General features: G+C 46.2%; 1 protein-coding gene across 6 annotated transcripts in view; it reads left to right on the top strand.

Moving 5' to 3' along the window:
• The window catches only part of OPCML (opioid binding protein/cell adhesion molecule like), a 1,137,420-nt gene that overhangs the window by 1,102,093 nt on the left and 17,006 nt on the right, over positions 1–18,321 (top strand). For 5 of the 6 annotated variants that reach the window (XM_032167929.2, XM_032167927.2, XM_032167925.2 and 2 more), the window contains 3 exons: positions 10,058–10,195; positions 10,638–10,758; positions 11,189–11,340. In XM_032167929.2, the coding sequence (XP_032023820.1) occupies positions 10,058–10,195; positions 10,638–10,758; positions 11,189–11,340 (411 nt within the window). Of the gene's footprint in view, positions 1–10,057; positions 10,196–10,637; positions 10,759–11,188; positions 11,341–12,240; positions 12,268–18,321 lie in introns of all 6 variants that reach the window. The other variant, XM_032167922.2, reaches the window with a different exon arrangement.

Below are 18,321 nucleotides of genomic sequence, written 5' to 3'. Positions count from 1 at the left end.
TCGACCGGGCGTGGTGGCTCATGCCTGTAATCCTAGTGCTTTGGGAGGCCAAGGCAGGTGGATTGACTGAGCTCAGGAGTTTGAGAACAGCCTGGGCAACATGGTGAAACCCTGTCTCTACTAAAAAATACAAAAAAAAAAAAATAATAATTGGGCATGGCACGTGCACCTGTAGTCCCAGCTACTCAGGAGGCTGAGGCAGGAGAATTGCTTGAACCCAGGATGTGGAGGTTGCAGTGAGCCAAGATCGCGCCACTGCACTCCTGCCTGGGCAAGAGACTGTGAGACTCTGTCTCAAAAGAAAAAAAAAAAAGTACATTGGGAAGACAGGTGTCAACTGGCACTATCCCAGGAAAACCTAACTATGGGTCCACCCAACTTATGAAAACACAAAGGCATTCCTGACAGTGCTATACAAATAAATTAATCCTCAGGGAAAACAAGTCAGATGCAGTTGGCACTAGAAGGAAAGTTTTAATTCCCGCAAAGGCAAGCAAAGAGCAAAGGACTTACTTTGATGAAAGGGCAAAGGACTTACTTTGATGTTGTAACTAATTGAAGGTTTTGTATATTGCCCATCTGCTGGCAGATGCCAGCCCTGTAGGTCTGCTTTGGGCTCAAGAAGCCACTTTGCCAAAGCGCCCTTAGGTAACACAGTATTGGCAGTCCAGCGACCACGCCAGGGCACGAGACATTCCTATACTACAAAAATACAGCCTTCTTGAAGAAACTGGGCCTGGGTGACTGGCTGTGCTTGAGTAGGCTGCTGCAGACAAGGTTAAGGCAAATTTCTGAAGATGTTGTGAATGAAAGAGGCAGTGTCTCCCTCCATGCATCGATCAGGTTTCTGAAAAATATGCTGTTGTTTAATTATGAAGGTTTTTTTTAAAGTGGTACTTTTACTTCTCAGAACTCATTTCCCTTTTACTTGTTAATACTAAAGTAACCCTGTTGGTTTAGAATCCAAACAATCGTAATCATAAGAGGAAAACATGTAAAATAAATAAAAACTTTTCAAGTGTACTTAAACATTTTGTCAATAACTTAGCTGTTGAAGCTCTGCTATGTAAAAATAATGATTTTTCTCCTTCTACCCCTGCATTGTTTGGGTCTGAACTGTTAGTTTCAGTTTATTTTCAAAACTTTTTAGAATAAAAATGCCAGCGACTTTTTTTGGCCCAAATAGGCTACTCTGCTCCTCAGATGGATTTAAGCTTCTATCCTCAGTCATTTGTCTGCCTGTACGGAATTCTGGTGTTTTGCATCCTCGTTCTCTCTCTCTCTTCCTCCCTCCCTCCCTCCCTCCTCTGCCTCTCTCTGTCTAGCTCCTCTCTTCCTTTTCTGGCACACACTGCACTTTCATTTAAAGGGAATGTGCCACATCCTCACAGGTACCCCGGCTGTTTCTGTGACACTCACTCAGAACCACTCCCAATGGGTCAACAGTATCATCCAGATCCTAAAAATCTTGTGTCTTGATTCTTCCCACACATAATGAACCCATCTCAAAAAAAAAGACACAAGCAGAGCCAAGCTAAACGCACTCTTCACTGTGCTTGGGAAAGAAGCCTCTTGTCTTCATGCTCTTCGTTTGACTATCTGGGGATCCCTGGCCGCTGGAGACTGACCTGGCTATCACCACCCTACCCCAGCACAACATTTTTTTTCCTGACCCGCCTACAATAAAGCTGCTGCTGTTGACATCAGGATGGTGTATTTTGCATAGAAGCTGACAGTTGACAGGACATCTGAGCACACTGTAAGGGGTGCACATCCTCATATACTCCTTTGCTCTGAATGACTTCTCGGCAGAGGAAGCCTTGGAGCATACATGTGGAACTGGAACTTGGAAAATGAAAGCAACAGGAGTTCTCAACTTACCAACCCTGAATTCTCACCCCTGACTGTACATTAGAGTCCCCTGGGAAGTTGTAGAGGATGCTGGTGCTGGGACCCCCACCCCAGACCATGTTCACCAATCCTTAAGCATGAACACAAGAGTCTATTTTTAAAGTGCTCCTTGGGTAAGTCTCATGACTCACCAGGGATGAGAACATCTATTTTAGGTGTGTCCTCTTAAACCTGATTTCAGAGAGTTTCCTTGCCATCCCTTCTTCTGCCTCCACCTACAAGACAAAACCCTTTAGGTCATCTCCTCTTTAACTTCTCCCAGTAAACAGTTCAAGAGCCCCAGTGTATGTGAGTTTCTCTTTGGGGGCAGTTGTACTGGAGGAGTCACTTGAGTCCTTCTGTCTTTGTGTCATCCTCGGCTACTCCCGGTCTGACAGTGAGGGGCATTAAACACTTCCATCGTCCTCACACATGCATGGAAGGGAGGACCTAGAAAACTCATCCCTGTCAGGGAATTCCTCTGAGCCCCCAGCTATGGAGATCTTTATTAATGTACTCCTTCCCCCACTGGAAGCACAGTTAACTTTCACGGTAACACATTGATCTTGTGATTAGCCAACTTACTGTCAGCCTTAGGGAAGGCAGCCAGCATGGCCGCCCTGGATGGGGGCAAGCCACTCCTCCCACAGAGGAGGTCCTGGTGGCCACAGACTGAGAAAGGTTTCTGAGCCCAAAACAAAGCTTCTGTCACTGCCAGCAAGTGAGACATTGACCAGGGGCTTGGCCTCCAAAACAAAATGACTTTAGCAGAATTCAATTGCTTGTATTAATTAAAGGAAAATGAAACAGTGGGTTTATCACACTTTTCATTAACTCCGGTGCGGCAAAGGTAACAAATCTGGAAGTTGGGAGCAGGCAAGGATGCAATGTACTGCTGTACACACTCCTTGGTTTAATTAAGGAGGGCGGGCTCAGAGTTGCTTGTTGCCAGTAGGGTTCTAAGGAGAGTCAAGGATTGGAGGTTGGGGCGAGGCGGGGGCGGGGAGTGGGGGGCAGAAATGTGGAGCAGAGCCTGACAGAAAGAGAGTGGATTAAATAGGAGAGGGAGAGGGGGAGTTCTGTAGGGATTCAGTTTTCAAACCTAGCCATCAGGCATAATGTGAACACATACTGTGTGCTTGGCCTACGTTAGCTGCTGTAAGGAGTTAAGGAAGTAGAAGATGTGACGTCTACTCAGGGTGCTTGCAACTTGGACAATGGACTAGGAAGAAGGGTAAACAGTGCAAGACTCAGGTTATATGAGCCATACTGGGTCCCAAATGCTAAAACCTTACTGTAATTCCAAATTCAAGCATGTTTCCGATGTGTATCCTTCAAAAGAAGGGGGCTCTCACATCAGGAGGTATGTGATGGAGAAGGATGCCAGCAGATCTCTAGGATAAAAGGAGAAGTTCTATTCATAACCCTCACAGGTTTCTAGAGGGCAGCTTTCCTCCACCCTGTCCACTCTTTGCCTCCCCCACGGGAGGCGGGTGGCCAACATCGTGGTAAAGTGGTTGCTCGGGCATTTATTGGGCCTAGTTAAGAAGACATAAGGCTGCCATCTAGAAGTGAGGGCATCACTGCTGTGTCTCCATCCCCTCCCTGGCCTGCTACCTGGGTCTGGCGTCCTCCCTACCCCAGACTCTGCATTGCGACACAGCTCGTCTTCTCGGGGCCGCTTTGAGCCTGTGACTGAGTACTAAAGTCAAGCATTCTACTGTGCAAGCCCCACTGTCTCTAATTCTCAGAGAGAAAGGCAAGAACCTCATGTCAGCCTTGGATCCCAAGTGGGGATTGTAGTCCAGCTGATGTTTTGATCTGCTCATAGCTCAGTTTTGTGATTATGTTCTATTAGCCAAAATCCTGGAGGGAAAGAAAGATGAGTGATAGGATTCAGGCACATGTCTCCTTAGGAACTTTTGACGGTCTGTACCTTTCCCTGCACATGTCAAGGACAAGAAGCAGTGGGGAGGAGGCAGTTTCAGACAGCCTTAGCTCTTTCCCATGGTCTATCTTGCTCCAGATGTCCATGACGGGATGTCCAGTAGATATTTACAAACATGGTTCTTCCCTTACAGAAGTAAAATCTGTGTTCCTTGACAGCTTGAATTGTGACCTAGCTTTTGAGAGTGGGTAAAAGGCTTGTTTCTAAGATGGTTCAGGCAGCCTAGTTGTGGCCTTATAGGCCAGAGGCATGCATTTGATCGTCCATCACCTGGACATTTGATTCCAACTTTGCAAATTCAGTATTGATCAGGATCATCTGTAACAGTCTCTCTTGCTGGGCAGTAGGGAAACTCCTTTTCTTGTTTTCCCAGAAACCCAACCATGTGAGCCAAAAAGACCCCTGGGTGGACACCCTCTGCCCATTCCCACTGGCTTCCTTCTGGCAGCTCATTTCCCTCTTGCTTTCTTGCTCCTCCCACTTCCCCTTCCCCACACCTTGTCCTCCCTGTGTGGCTGCCTCCTGAAACCCTAGGTCCTCCTCACTGCTCTCATCTCCTGTTGTTCTTTTCCTTGGTGGCACAAGCCCCCAGAAATGTTCCTCTGTGTGTTACCTCCTGGCAGGTCTGGTACATGCTGCAGCAGGTGCTGACATTTTATCTCAGCACAGCTTCTGCAGGTAAAGCCATGCCGTAAACAGCAAACCTAGAAGGACAGTCAGGGTGGGGATGCTTAGAGGTGACTTTTAATCATTCCAAATGGAGAAACCAGATGGAGATTGCCTCAATACCAAGTTGGTTTTTTTGTTTGTTTGTTTTGTTTTTTTTGTTTTTACATACTGTGAATAGACCAACAAAGGGATAGGTCACCTGTTTTAGTTTGTTCTTATGCTGCTAAAAAAAGACATACCTGAGACTGGGTAATTTATAAAGCAAAGAGGTTTAATTGACTCACAGTTCCACATGGCTGGGGAAGCCTCACAGTCATAGTTGAAGAGCAAGGGACATCTTACATGGCAGCAGGTAAGAAGCTTGTGCAGGGGAACTCCCATTTATAAACCCACCAGATCTCATAAGACTTCTTCACTGCCAAGAGTACAGTATGCGGGAACTGCGCCCATGATTCAATGATTTCCACCTGGCCCCACCCTTGACATGTGGGGATAATTACAATTCAAGGTGAGATTTGGGTGGGGACACTGCCAAACCTTATCTTCACCTCCTAAGATTGTCCCCAGAGGTATTCAGAGAGAAGACAAGATATTCTGTCAGGACCTTGTATAATCCAAAAAAGTGGAAGGCTAAAATCTTTGACCCCTCATGGTTCTTTTAACTTTATAACTCTAAGGAATTGGCTGAGGCAATGAACAGGAAAACTAGATGCAAGAATGATGGCTGAGATATTGCTGGCACAAAAGGACATAAAGGGAGAAAGAAAAGAGAAGTAGGTCAGGAAGCCTCCATATTTTGCTCTGGATTTCCTGTTTGATATTTTTCATCCCCAAATACTTAGGTTTCTTTCAGCTCTAATAAGTCTTTTTGACTGACTACACCTTACCTGAGCGATCTAGAAATGATGAAGAACTAAAAAATTGAGCCTAAGATACAGAAAAATATAAACTGCTTTGAGTCCTGGCCCCATGAGATTGCAGACTATGCAAGGTGAAGGTCCTTGTTTTCCATATCGTCTCTGCCCCCATTCCCTCACCACAGCATCTGACGCAACACCTCACTCATCCTAGATGTGAGCAGAATAAGTGCAGTGAGGTCAGAGCCAGCAGGCCAGCCAGTGGTCCTTCTCCCCCAAATTGGTTTTCTGTCTGTTCCTCCACTTCTAGCAGAACAGACCCTGCTTGTGGATGTTTCGTGCTCTTTGTATTCTGTGACTGTGCTATTGGAATGTGTGTCCGTACTGAAGAAGCCCCCTCAGATCCACAGAACCCTGCGGCTTTTGCTCATCCTATCCCCGAGCATGCATCCTGCATCTGAGGCAACGACCCCCACATCCCCGGATGAATGGCCTCATTTGTATTTTTGCAGATCTTAATTTTGCTAATGCGGTGAATTGAACGCATCTTCTTTGAAGCACTCTTTCCATGGCAACAGCCTCAGTTTTTATGTATTTCTGCCAGTGATTCAGAATCTGCTTTCTGTTGCTTCCAACCATGTTATATTGGGGTGCTGGAGTGCTTAGAGCAGGTTCATAATGCCTCTGGGTTATTGTCTTACTACAGGACATTTCGCTATAAAGCAAAACGGTTGAGCAGACTTTCGGTTCCCGTTTGACAAGGAAAATATTGCAGTCTTACAGCCTTTTTAAAAAAGTCCTTGGTGAACATGTTTTCAGAATCTTTCCAATGGCTCACAGGCCATCTTGCTTGCCCCACCTCCGTCTGTCTTTCCTTCCTCCTCCTCCCTCTCCTTCCTATCCTATCCTGTTCCTCCCTCGTCTGTTTCTCCCCTGCCCATTTTCCCTCCTTTGACTCATAGTCAGCAATTTGGTTTCCTGGCAGCTAGTAAAGAGGATTAAAACATTGATTGCCTTCTGCCCCCTTATCTGCAGCATGGAATCAGAATTTTACATTGCAACCAGAACTGGAGAGGGCAGCCCTACAGCTTCCTAGGTCTCCAGGCATGTAGCAACCTAGATTCATTCTGCTTTAAAAATTTCACCCAGCATTCAAAGTAGTTAAGAAAATAACATGTAAGTCACCTTCACTGAGTCTGAGATGGAGAGAAGTTTCAACAACATTTTCCCTTTTTCAACAAAGAAACATGTTTTGGTGAGGATGCATGTTTTGTGAGAAGATCATGAAGAATCCATGCGTCCTGATTCTCAGCCTCAATTTAGCAGCCTACTCAGCCCTAAATTCCAAGAACAGTGAGTCCTTGGAGGGGCAGGCTCCACAAGGGTCTCAGCCTGAGGTGCTCTTAGTATATTTTCCTAACACGCTGACCCTAGAAGACTTCACGTGTGTGGGTGGGAGAGAGCCCATGAACAGCGCGGCACGGTGCATCACAGCTTTACTGCTCAGGGTGTGGGCCCTGGCCCAGCCGTGGAGGCAGCCCCTGGGCATGTGTCAGAAACGTGGAATCCCAGACCCCACTCCAGACCTACTGAATCAGAATCTATATTAAAAAAAAAAAACTCTAAAGAATTTATATGCAAATTAAAATCTGAGAAGCACTTACTTTATTGTACAAACTTGACAAAATTCATTTTCTCACTTAATGAGGTAGTATTATAACGATCCCCATTTTACATGAAATGCACTTTTTCTTCCTTCCTTCCATTTCTGCTGTTGCATAACTGGTCCCATAAAAACAGCATCATAGACAGTGGAAAGAAATCCCACATTCCAGAGGGATTGCCATGTCATCTGGTAATTCTGCTGGAAGGGTGCAGGATCTGTCTTACCCATGCAAATGAACACGGGCCTCCCCATTCTGTGAAGCCATCCCCTCCCTATGTGTAGGTCAACACTTCTAAGTCCACTGGCCTTCGTGGATCTCACTTTATCTGGAGCATTTAAGGCATCTGGCTGAGGTCCACCAAGCAGCGTGATCCGGGTCTTTCTTCTTTCTGAGGAAAGGGGAATATTGACCCTGCCTGAGACTCCAGCCAGGCCCTCAGCAGGTATCTCATGTGTTTGGTTAAATGCAATGCAATTTAATTACCCATGGCAAAATCCTCTGTGGTACATTTTGAAAAAATAATGGAGTCATAGTAGTAGAAATCCAGGCTTCTCATCCTACCACATTTATTTCTTTCAGAAAAAAAAAAATGGTGAGGTGAGTCTGGAACGTCATTTTGATGTGTTTGATTCCATTGTTGTTTAATCCTTAAAAATGCTTAGATTGATCAACTAATTCTTCTTTGTTAAATTTCATTTAAAAAGTAACCTCAGAATCCCTTTCACTATGATATTCTGTTAGCCTATAGAGAAATAAAGGGAGTAGGGCAAGAAAGTGTTTGCATAACCATAATGCACCTTGAAGAGTTAGTATACAAACTAGATCATTATGTCTGCTGTGGTAGAGGCTTTTGATCCAGCAGCACCATCCAGCAAATGCCGGCTTAACCCAGACCCAGGTGACCCATGCTCTGGAGTTTCTTCCTTGAAATTGTCTAAGTTCCCGTCTGGTGCCTGGGACCATCTGGGGCGAGCAGCATCATTCAGGAGAGACACTCAGATCCTAGGCTGGGAGTGTGTGGGTCGCTGTTTCAGACCCCATTTCTTCACTCTGGGGATCTTCCACCCTGCACCCTTCAGCCACTCCTTATGTGGGTTCACCCAGACTTCCCAATGACTCTGAACCTCACATCTGTGGGTACATTTTGGGACCCTGTCACCAGGACCAGGTTTGCGGAGGGTAGCCGGGCAAATGGATTGCTCCCACTAGCCAATGCATTATTTCCTCCGTGGAATTGCACAGATTGGACTAACAGAATGGTGCTGATTTGCAGTGACATTTCTATAAATAGATGATTGGTAGCCAGTATCCAGAGACTGATGGTACTCCCCAGGTGGGCATGACCTGGGGTAGGACATGGAGGCAGGGAAGACAGCAAGAGCCAGAAAGCACAGGGTCTGGTGAAATGGGTAGGAGGGTGGTGGAAGCCCCCAAGGCTTAGACTTGGAGCAGAGTCAGGGCACCTAAGTACCTGCCTCCTTACCCCCTGTACCCCAGACCACCTCCACAGACCCTTACTGCTGCACATCTTACACACTACACACTAGCCTGCCTCCTCCACCTTCCTGCTGCACACCCTACACCCTGCACACTGGCCCACCTCCACAGACACCTTCCTGCTGCACACCTTATATCCTGCACAGCGGCCCACTCCCTCCACCTTCCTGCTGTCTACCCTACACCCTGCACACTGGCCCATCCCCTCCACCTTCCTGCTGCCCACCCTATACCCTGGACACCAGCCCATCTCCACAGACACATTCCTGCTGCACACCCTACACCCTACACACTCTCCACACCTTCCACCTTCCTGCTGCCCACCCCATACACTTGCACACCATCCCACCTCCACAGACACTTTCCTGCTCCACACCCTATGCCCTACACACTGGCCCACCCCCTCCACAGACACCTTCCTGCTTCACACCCATGGTGGACCCAAACCCATTGGATTAGAACATGCTTTCACAAGGTTGTGGCGAAAGCTAACATTTTTGTTGCCCTGAAAACTACTGTGGCCCTCAGGACTGCAGGCCTATAAGAAATGCAAATAGCTGTGCCTTATCCTTGGGCTTTATCTTGGTTTTGATGGGATCTCAGTGTTTTGACAGAACTCAGAACATCTGTGATGGAAGACAGAGGGTCTGTTGTCTTTGCACTGAACCGCAGGGAGTAAGATAAGGGGTAAGGTGGCGAGGCCAGACTGTTGCAAGAACCTGTAATGGTGGCATAAAAGCAATATAAATTTTGCAGCCCATAATATTTTGAATTATGAATGACAAGTTTCACAAGTACCTGAGAATGAATCCTCCAGGGAGCACCACCAAATTGAGTGTTAAATCCACTAGGCTATTCTGGCAACCACAGATCCAGCATTTGGGGCTATCGCATTTGTGTTGGCCAATGCTTATTGAGCACCTATTACAAAGCCATCGTGGGGTCCTTCCTCGTTCATTCGTTCTCACTCTATCTTCTCCAACACAGGCGGAAACAAAACCAACTACTTTTCATTTATTTATATTAAAGGGTAGAATGCTTACTTATTCGTTCTCCAAGTAGTAGTTTGTATTCTGCATACAAACACATTTCTACATAATGAAAAATTAAGATGTGCTGCACAGTAACATACCCTAAAGTTATTCCATAGTTTTATTATATTATTGATCATGACAATTCTTTTTAAAATATCGGTTTGGCAATGCACTGAAGTATTTATCATGTCATCTCTGAGTTAATTATCACAATAATCATATAAGAAAAATAATGATATATTTTCTTACCAAATGCTCTAAAAACGTTAAGTGACTTGACTGAAAAATACACTGATGCAAGACTCAAGCCAAGAATTTCTTTCTTCCGTTGCTGTATCTTTTAAGCAACATGATGCCCTGTGTCTTTGACTTGATGTCCTTCTCCATTCTGATGGCTTTTTCTCTTCCTCCTCCTACAATCTCTAGATGTGAATATGGTTCTGTCCCTGGTTACACAGTTTCCTGACTGTTTCCTGTCTGCTTCTTTCTTCCCAGAAGGCCAGGGCTTTGTAAGTGAGGATGAGTACCTGGAGATCTCTGACATCAAGCGAGACCAGTCCGGGGAGTACGAATGCAGCGCGTTGAACGATGTCGCTGCGCCCGATGTGCGGAAAGTAAAAATCACTGTAAACTGTGAGTGGACCTGCAGCCAGGGGGTTCTGGGGAAAAGACGGCACAGGGAGTAGGTGGACTATCTGGTAATGACAGTGCCATTTTCCAAAGGACCCAAGTTGCTGCCAACAGGAAAATACTTCATCAGATGGCTTTGCCCACCATGGCCTCCATGCCATTTGTCCCTGGAGGCTTCCAGTGACTGCCAGAGTTTTCAGCAAATGGAGAGAATTGTTAACTGAGAATGGGTTTGGAGGCCTGAAAAAGAGGTTGGGGTCAATGTAATATCTTCAAGCAAGTTATTTTTCCCGAAATAAATGGTTATTTCACTGGGAAACAGGGTTGTCACAAGAAATCCATTTACATAGCAAATGGCTGGATGTGCCCTTCATCTCTTTCATGAAATCACTCTGTGTGTGCGTGCGTGCATGCTTGTGCATGTGTGTGTGTGTGTTTCCCACAGATCCTCCCTATATCTCAAAAGCCAAGAACACTGGCGTTTCAGTCGGTCAGAAGGGCATCCTGAGCTGTGAAGCCTCTGCAGTCCCCATGGCTGAATTCCAGTGGTTCAAGGAAGATACCAGGTACCTTTTAAATGATGCCTGGACAGTTCTGAAGCAGAGCTGATGGCCTATCCCCATCAGAGCTGATGGGAGAAGGATGAGGATGAAGAAAAGGGGAAAGATAAGGCAAAACAGAAATGTATTATGCCCTCTTTTGTAACAAAGTCTCCTTTTACAACCAGAAAAAAAAATGGAGGAGGCTGGGAAGTGAAGAAAATGAACTGACCATGATTCTGAATCTGAGACTGGTTGTAGACATGTCAGTCATTAGGAATTAGAAGCCAGTACATTTATTTTGTTGGGCAAGAGCATCCTTTCCCTTTTCTTCCTGTTGGACACTGAAGTTCTTAGGGTTTGAGTTTGAGGGACGGGGTTAGTTGGAGAAAAGAGTTTTGTGAGGAGGAGGGCCTCTTTGTAGAATGAATTGATGGCAATGTCTTCCCTCTTGCAGGTTAGCCACTGGCCTGGATGGAATGAGGATTGAAAACAAAGGCCGCATGTCCACTCTGACTTTCTTCAATGTTTCAGAAAAGGATTATGGGAACTATACTTGTGTGGCCACAAACAAGCTTGGGAACACCAATGCCAGCATCACATTGTATGGTGAGTGCTGGAAGCCTGGATGCAGTGGGCTCAGCCACATGGGGAAGCTTGAGGGACCCAGGAGGGAGGAGGTTGCAATCTGCTTGGCCTGTGTCCATCCATCCTGCTCAACCCACCACCTGTAGATAAGACATACTTCTCCCTGCCATTCCCCTAGCATGCCATGCAGAGATAGTTACACGGTAATTGATATCTCATGGTCATTAAAAGGCAAAGATTGCCCTTACAATAGCAGTAAACCAAACGGTGAATCAGGTAGAATGGTGTTTGTATAAAGAAGATAGAACCATGGGTCAATTCAACTGTATAATTTTAAGATGCCTTCTGTAGTTGGAGTCTCTGATTCCGGGGGTGATATTTGTTGCTTTAAACCAAGTCAACTGCTTCCATCATGATTCTCATGTTGCTTGCATTTCGTATTCTCATCCATGGGGAGGAATAGAGTAGCAGTCTGAGACCTTATCAGGTGGCTGCTCTATCCACAACTGGAGCAGCAAACCCTCTCTGAAGGTCTTTCCCTCCCATATGGGTGGAGAAGGCTTGGGAGCCAGGACTGACCTCCTTTAAAGCCCCTATGTCTCCCTAACTCCATTTTCCCACACTGCCGCATCCATATCCTTCTGCAACACTTCACACCATGGGCCAGGGCCAGCTTGTTGTGATACTTTATGTGCATATGTATTTGTTTATTTGCTGAGGTTTGATTAGAGGGAAACATCCGATGAGTAGTATGAGAGGATGAAGGATGAAGAGAGGTATCCACGTTTCCACGTGCACCTCAGACACAAGCTTTCAGCACTGACATTAACTAAACTTTGTCCACCAACCATCTGAAATGTGTGATCTATGTCTTTTGTTTTCTCTCTGCATTGTGTGTGCATTGTGCTGTGTGTGTCTTAGAAATAAGCCCCTCATCAGCAGTGGCAGGTGGGTACAGCATGTTCCTTCCTACCTCTGCCTGCCTGAATGCCTATGCCTTTGAGTTTTAGCCTACTTCAAAGATAGGCTTGCCTGCTTCACCTCTGTAATTTATGTCTCTGAGGTAGATAGACCTCAAGGGGCTCGGTTTACACAGTTTAGATAATAAGCATGTAGAATATGATGGCTTTCATATGCACTCTGTGGAATAGCTTTATGGGTTTCAGGGGAAGGGGTTTTTGCCCCCAAAACAAGAACCTTATACTTGGTCACCTTTGAAAAGAATGCTCATTCTGCTTTTCTGCACACAGCAGCACCAAGAGCAACCCAGCCCAGAGACCAACTGGATTAATAGATAACTGTCTCAGTGGGGACATCACCCTACTATGAATGTTTTCTTCTTTTAGCCCAAGGCAAACAGGGCTAGTGGTTTAATTCCAAAAACTTTATTTTAAAATAAAAGCACTTGGGATCATTATTCATGATGAGAATATCTGTTATTTACAAACGTGTACTGGTTTCTAGGCATCATGTCAGGGCTGTGCAAGGCAGGTTATTAACCCCATTTTACAGATAAGTGAAAGGAGGACTTAAGAGCTTGGGTAACACTGCAGGCCACTTAGCTAATGAATAGATACTGGATGAGACCTGGAAATGGAGGCCTGTATTAGGTATTGGAGCATTTGCCCAGAGCATCAGCAAAGAGAAACATGCACACACATGCATGCACTCACACACGCTCTCACACAGTCACTGAGGCATTTAGAAGAAGCAGTAGCTAGTGCTCAGCTCTGCTTTGAGAACTGGAAGACCCTCAACCCTATTGTTCTAAGATGTCAATCTCATTCACTTGCAAAGAGATGACATTAGAATTTTCTAGACCTGAAATCAGCTCTTCAACTATCACTGCTCACAGCTCTTGATCCAAGACACTCACAGACATATAGTCCTGCCCGTACCCCAGTGACCAGGAACACCCATGCCTTGGTCTTAACAACACTGAGAAGACAGTGTGGGATTGAGTCACTTCCCTGCCACAACTTGCCATTATCCCCATGGTTGGTGGGATTGCTGTTGCAGGGAGTGTGATGCAGAGAAGGGCACAGGACTGACAACCCAATGGCCCCTCTTGTCTCTCTCTGACATTAACTAAGAAAGAGGTGTGTCATGGCAGATAACAACAACTAGTGTATACCAAAACTGTCTTAGTTAGCTTGTGTTGCCATAACAAAATACCACAGATGGGATGGCTTAAACAACAGACGTTTATTATCTCAAAGTCCTGGAGGCTAGAAGTCCAAGATGCAGGTTTCTGCCAAGGTGGCTCCTGTGAGGGCTCACCTCGTGGCTTGTAGACAGCTGCTGTGTCCTCACATGGTTTCTCCTCTGAATTCTCATAGAAAAAGAGAGAGAGGGAGCTTTCTGGTGTCTCTTCTGATAAGGACAGTAACTGTATTGGATCAGGGTCCCATCTTTATGACCTCATTTAACCTTAATTACTTCCCTATAGGTGCCACCTCCAAATACAGACATACTGGGAGTTAGAGCATCAACACAGACATTCGGTAGTAGAGGGATGCGATTCAGCCCATAGTATAGGCAGACATTTACATCCCAATTCAGCCTTCACATCCCAATTCACTTAAACTTGCTGAGCCTTCCTTCCCTCATATATGCTATTGGGACATTAACGCCTGCTTCAAAAGACTGGTGACAGGATTAAATAAGGTTGTATAGATTAAGGAGCCCATAAATGCTATGTTTAGATGTGTGGATTTGACCACAAACAAAAACCACAGGCCTGAGTTTACTCAGCTGAGTAGGATGATATTTTCTGACCTACAGACATGAGAGTGTCACTGTGAATTGTCAATAAGACAGTGTTCACCAAAGTGGCATGACTCACTGAATACTGTTGTGTTTCTACTGGTACCTGCCAACACTTATTGTGACATGGCCCATACTATCCCCTCTTCCCTCCACATGCCTGCCAGAGTCACTGCTCAACTGGACTTCTTTTCTTTCCTCCAAAGTCCCCTGTGCCCTTCCTCACCAGCATTCATGGTTCCTATAGCCCACCCTATCTCACTTCACCCTGTTGGCACACACTTGCATTCAGCATCCCTTCCTGAAGGAATACTTTCCTGACCTCTCTGAGCAGGCCAGTCCCCCATTCTGCATCCACTCATTCCGCACCTTTGACTGCTGCACTCACACAGGGCATTGTCTAGCATTCATTTAGCAAACGTGCGTTTAGGACCTATTACAATCCAGGCACTGTTCTATGTGATCAGGAGACAGCAGTGACTCAACAGATAGATTCCTTGTTTCTATAGACTTTATCTTCTAGTTGTAATTTTGTTTTTGTTTAATATTTCAAAATTTGTTTGTTTAAAGTATTTCTTCTTCTTTATCCTGTAAGCTCCATGAACATAGGGGCTATACCTGGCTTAATCCCTAGGACCTAATACAAGGATCTACACACAGTAGCTCATCAGGAAAACTTTGTGGAATGAATGAATGTGTGAATGTATGTGGGGATGGAAAGAACGTATTGGTCACAGCCACAATTTAGCTGTCAGGAATTGAAATGCCATGGCATAGAGGAAGGGGTATGTGTCTCACCCTATGCTGCTCGCTGGCTGAATGGCTTTGGGCAGGTCAATCTCAGTGGGTCTTTTTATATTTTTAACCAGTGAAGGAATTTTGGATAAGATGTTTTGTTTCTGTGGTCCCTACAAGGCACAATTCTCTGATCCTATGACTGTGTGGCAATAGTTTCAGCACAAGATCAGACAGATAGTGTCTGGTTGACCTGCTCTTTCTCCTGGCCAGGGATGCTCTTCCTAGTCCTGAATGCCCCCATAATTATGCCTAATTATTACCAACCATTTACTGTGTACAGGGCACTAGACTAAGTGCTTTTCCTTTTTTATCACCCTTAGTGACTCTATGAAGTAAGTACTATATTTATCCTGATTTTACACTTGAGGAAATTGAGAGGTTAGGCAGATAACTCAAAACACCCTGGCTTATCAGTGCTTGTGCTGGGATTTGAGACTATGTACTCCCATTCCCATGCTGGAGCGCTGTGCTCCTATTGCAATCCAGCTCATAAGACCTGGCAACCCATCATGGACACGGTGACTTTCCAAATGGAACCTCATATCAGCAATTAGTCTTCTTGGACCCATCTCCTACATCAAATTCTCCTTTCTTCTATCTACTTCTGAACGCATTCTTGTAAAAGACAATTTTCAGATTTGCAACCCGTATACTCATACTTCCCCAACACACAGTCCCCATCTGCAGGCACGCATTTGTATTTACTCTCACAGATGGCCAGTCTGTTTTCTGAGAGCCCTCTTTGACTCTGCCCCTGTGATCCTTTCACAGCGTGCCTCTCTCACACTACATCTTTTATATATTTCATACCTACAAGCAAAGAGCAAAGGAAAATGGGATATAAGCAATTTTGAAAGAATGTAGAGGACAAAAACTGGATACAATGGGTTGGTGAGTGGTTTGAAACCTGAAATGACTAGAAACGTGTGAGTGACAACCTGGTAGGTGATCATCCAAGATGAATCAGCTGTTGGCACCGATATGAAATGCTGCTTCTTCATCACACCAGTTGCCTTCCCCACACAGAGCCACAAGGACAGAGTGGTCAGCTAGGCAGAGCGCCAACTCACAGTCACATTTTAGACCACCCACTTTCCTTGGCCCCGGGCAACTGCAGGTGCTGGAAAAGTGGCCCAATGTGTAAAGGCGGTCAACGCTTGCAGCAAGGAACACGGGGTTCCGGTCCTGACTCTGATACAGACAAACTGTGATGCTGTCTGTTCCTAAGTCATGCGTAAAACAGAAAAGCAGAGCAAGATGAACTCCCAGGTTACTTTCAGCTTTCTAAGTGTCTGGGCTGAACTTGGGAAACAATGGGAACAAAGGGCAAGGAACAGGTCTCCAAAAGCTATCAACCATAACCATGGACAACCTTTGCACAGCAGCTTGCTCCAACCATTGCAAATCAGCTCGCTTTAAGCATTCGTTAGCTTTACTGAGTGGGTGCAGCCATTGGAAGGTCCACAGAGAGCCCCTTGGCACCTTGAAGTCTTGCCAGGCCTAAGTACAGCAGGGGTGGCTGGGTTTCAGCTTGCTGACCACAGCTCTGTCCCTTGTGGAGGTGACTCACTTTCTCTCAGTTCGCCAACCCCCTTTGTCCCCTCTGGGCCTTGAGCAAGAAGTCCCATCCCCCCATCCTGTCCTTAGTGTGCAGAGAAGGAAGATTCTGGACTTGATTACATCCGGCACTGCAGAGAGTGCGACGTGCTTAATGAGGCATGTAAACGCCTGGATGACTGGAACTGGCAGGGGGAGGGGACAGAGAACGCAAACAAAGCCAAGACGGAGGGGGGAGACTGCAGAGAGAAAAACAAATTTCTCACATTTTATCTGTGAAAATGCAGCAACACAAATCAGTTACATTAAGAATTAAGGGTAGGGCGCAGGGACAACTCATAGGAATCCTGTCATCGCAAGTGAAAAAGGCAAACACTCCAGTTAAGGCAATATCTGTGTGCAGAGTTTCTTCCTCAGGCCAAGCCTGAGCCCTCTTGGAGCAGCTGTGACTCCAGCCTGCCTTGGCGGCTCCTGGGAGCCATGAGGGCGGAATGTCTATTTTCTTTTGCTAATGGCCATTCTTCTAGAATAAATATACATATCAGACTGGCTCTCTGAGCTGGACTTCCTTCTGCCAGAGCCTGCACCAGGCAGCGGCTCTCACCCTCTGCCCTTTGCTGACCTCCTTCTCATGGGAAACCATCCCACCCATGGGCACAGACTTCAGTGCCACTGCCTTATCCCCCACCTCCCTCCTCTTCCCCCCTCCATCTTCTCATTCCATGTCTGTATTAGGGCATCTTTACAACTACACCTATCCCCAGGTGGCTCTAGCAGGGACATGGAGAGGGGGCACAAAGACTGAGCTTCTCTTCAGTGCGAGCTCCATGCCGCACCCATGCCTTTTCTTCCCTCCAACCACAGGCCTCTGGGAGGGAGAACTCACATTGTATCTCCACTTTCTCAAACCTACTTACACCTCAGCTACCATGATCTGTCTCCCTCTAACACCCGACCTCCTCTCAGTGCCAGACCCCCTCTCACCCCACAATGCCCCACTTCTGGCCTCTGTGATATAACTGGGTGGTGACTGTCTCCTTACCTTCCTCAGTCTGCTTCTAGCTCCTCCAGCACCTGCCCTATCAGTCTTCCCGGGAGTCAGCCTGTGGTGAGAGGGGAAGGGCTCTTCTGTACCTTCAGGCACCCAACGGTGAAGTATTTGTTGGCCTGCATTAGCCTTATTCTGGATGCTTTAAAAATGCAGATATGTGAGCCTTGCCCCAGAATCATTTCATCAAAATCTCTAGGGAAGGTCCTGAGAATGCACTTTGTAAGAAGCCCTCCCAGGGAATCCTATGCACACTGAAGATTGATGGCCTCTGAACAACAGTCTGATAATTCCTGAATTTGTGTCTTTAGTTCTCTCCTGAATTCTGAGCTACAAGCCACTCTCTCTCTCTGAATATTCCACAGGGATCTCAAAGGCAGCCTTTCTCCCCTGGGAACACTCGGGGCATGCCTTGCTCTTCCCCTGCACACTCTCTAGAATCTCTGTGGTCATTTTTGACTTCCTCCTCTCCCTCACTCCTCACATCTGTTAGCCAACAAGTCCCACCAAATGGCCTTTGCTCTGACTTCTCCATCTCCATTGTCACTCACATTGTGGCATGCGTCGCACATGGACAATTGTGATATCCTCTCACTGGTTCTCTCATCTTTCTTTGGCAATTCAATTCCTGTCGGTTTGCCACAGCAGGGCCAAGTGACATTTCCAAAACTCAGAATGAACCTTGTCATTTGGATTGCTGAAAACTTCTGCCTCCCAGAACAGCTTGGCATTAAGGCTGTTCTCACTGTGAGAGCAGTGTAGCCTTACAGCTTCAAGTGTCCCCAGCACTCCACCTGCAACCTTCCCTGCATCCACCAGGCTGGGCCCCCTGT

The sequence above is a fragment of the Hylobates moloch genome, unplaced genomic scaffold (assembly GCF_009828535.3).
Source record: "Hylobates moloch isolate HMO894 unplaced genomic scaffold, HMol_V3 SCAFFOLD_11, whole genome shotgun sequence".
Classification (NCBI taxonomy): domain Eukaryota; kingdom Metazoa; phylum Chordata; class Mammalia; order Primates; family Hylobatidae; genus Hylobates; species Hylobates moloch.
Note: the sequence above shows the minus strand (reverse complement) of the source record. Positions and strands in the feature narration are given on the sequence as shown.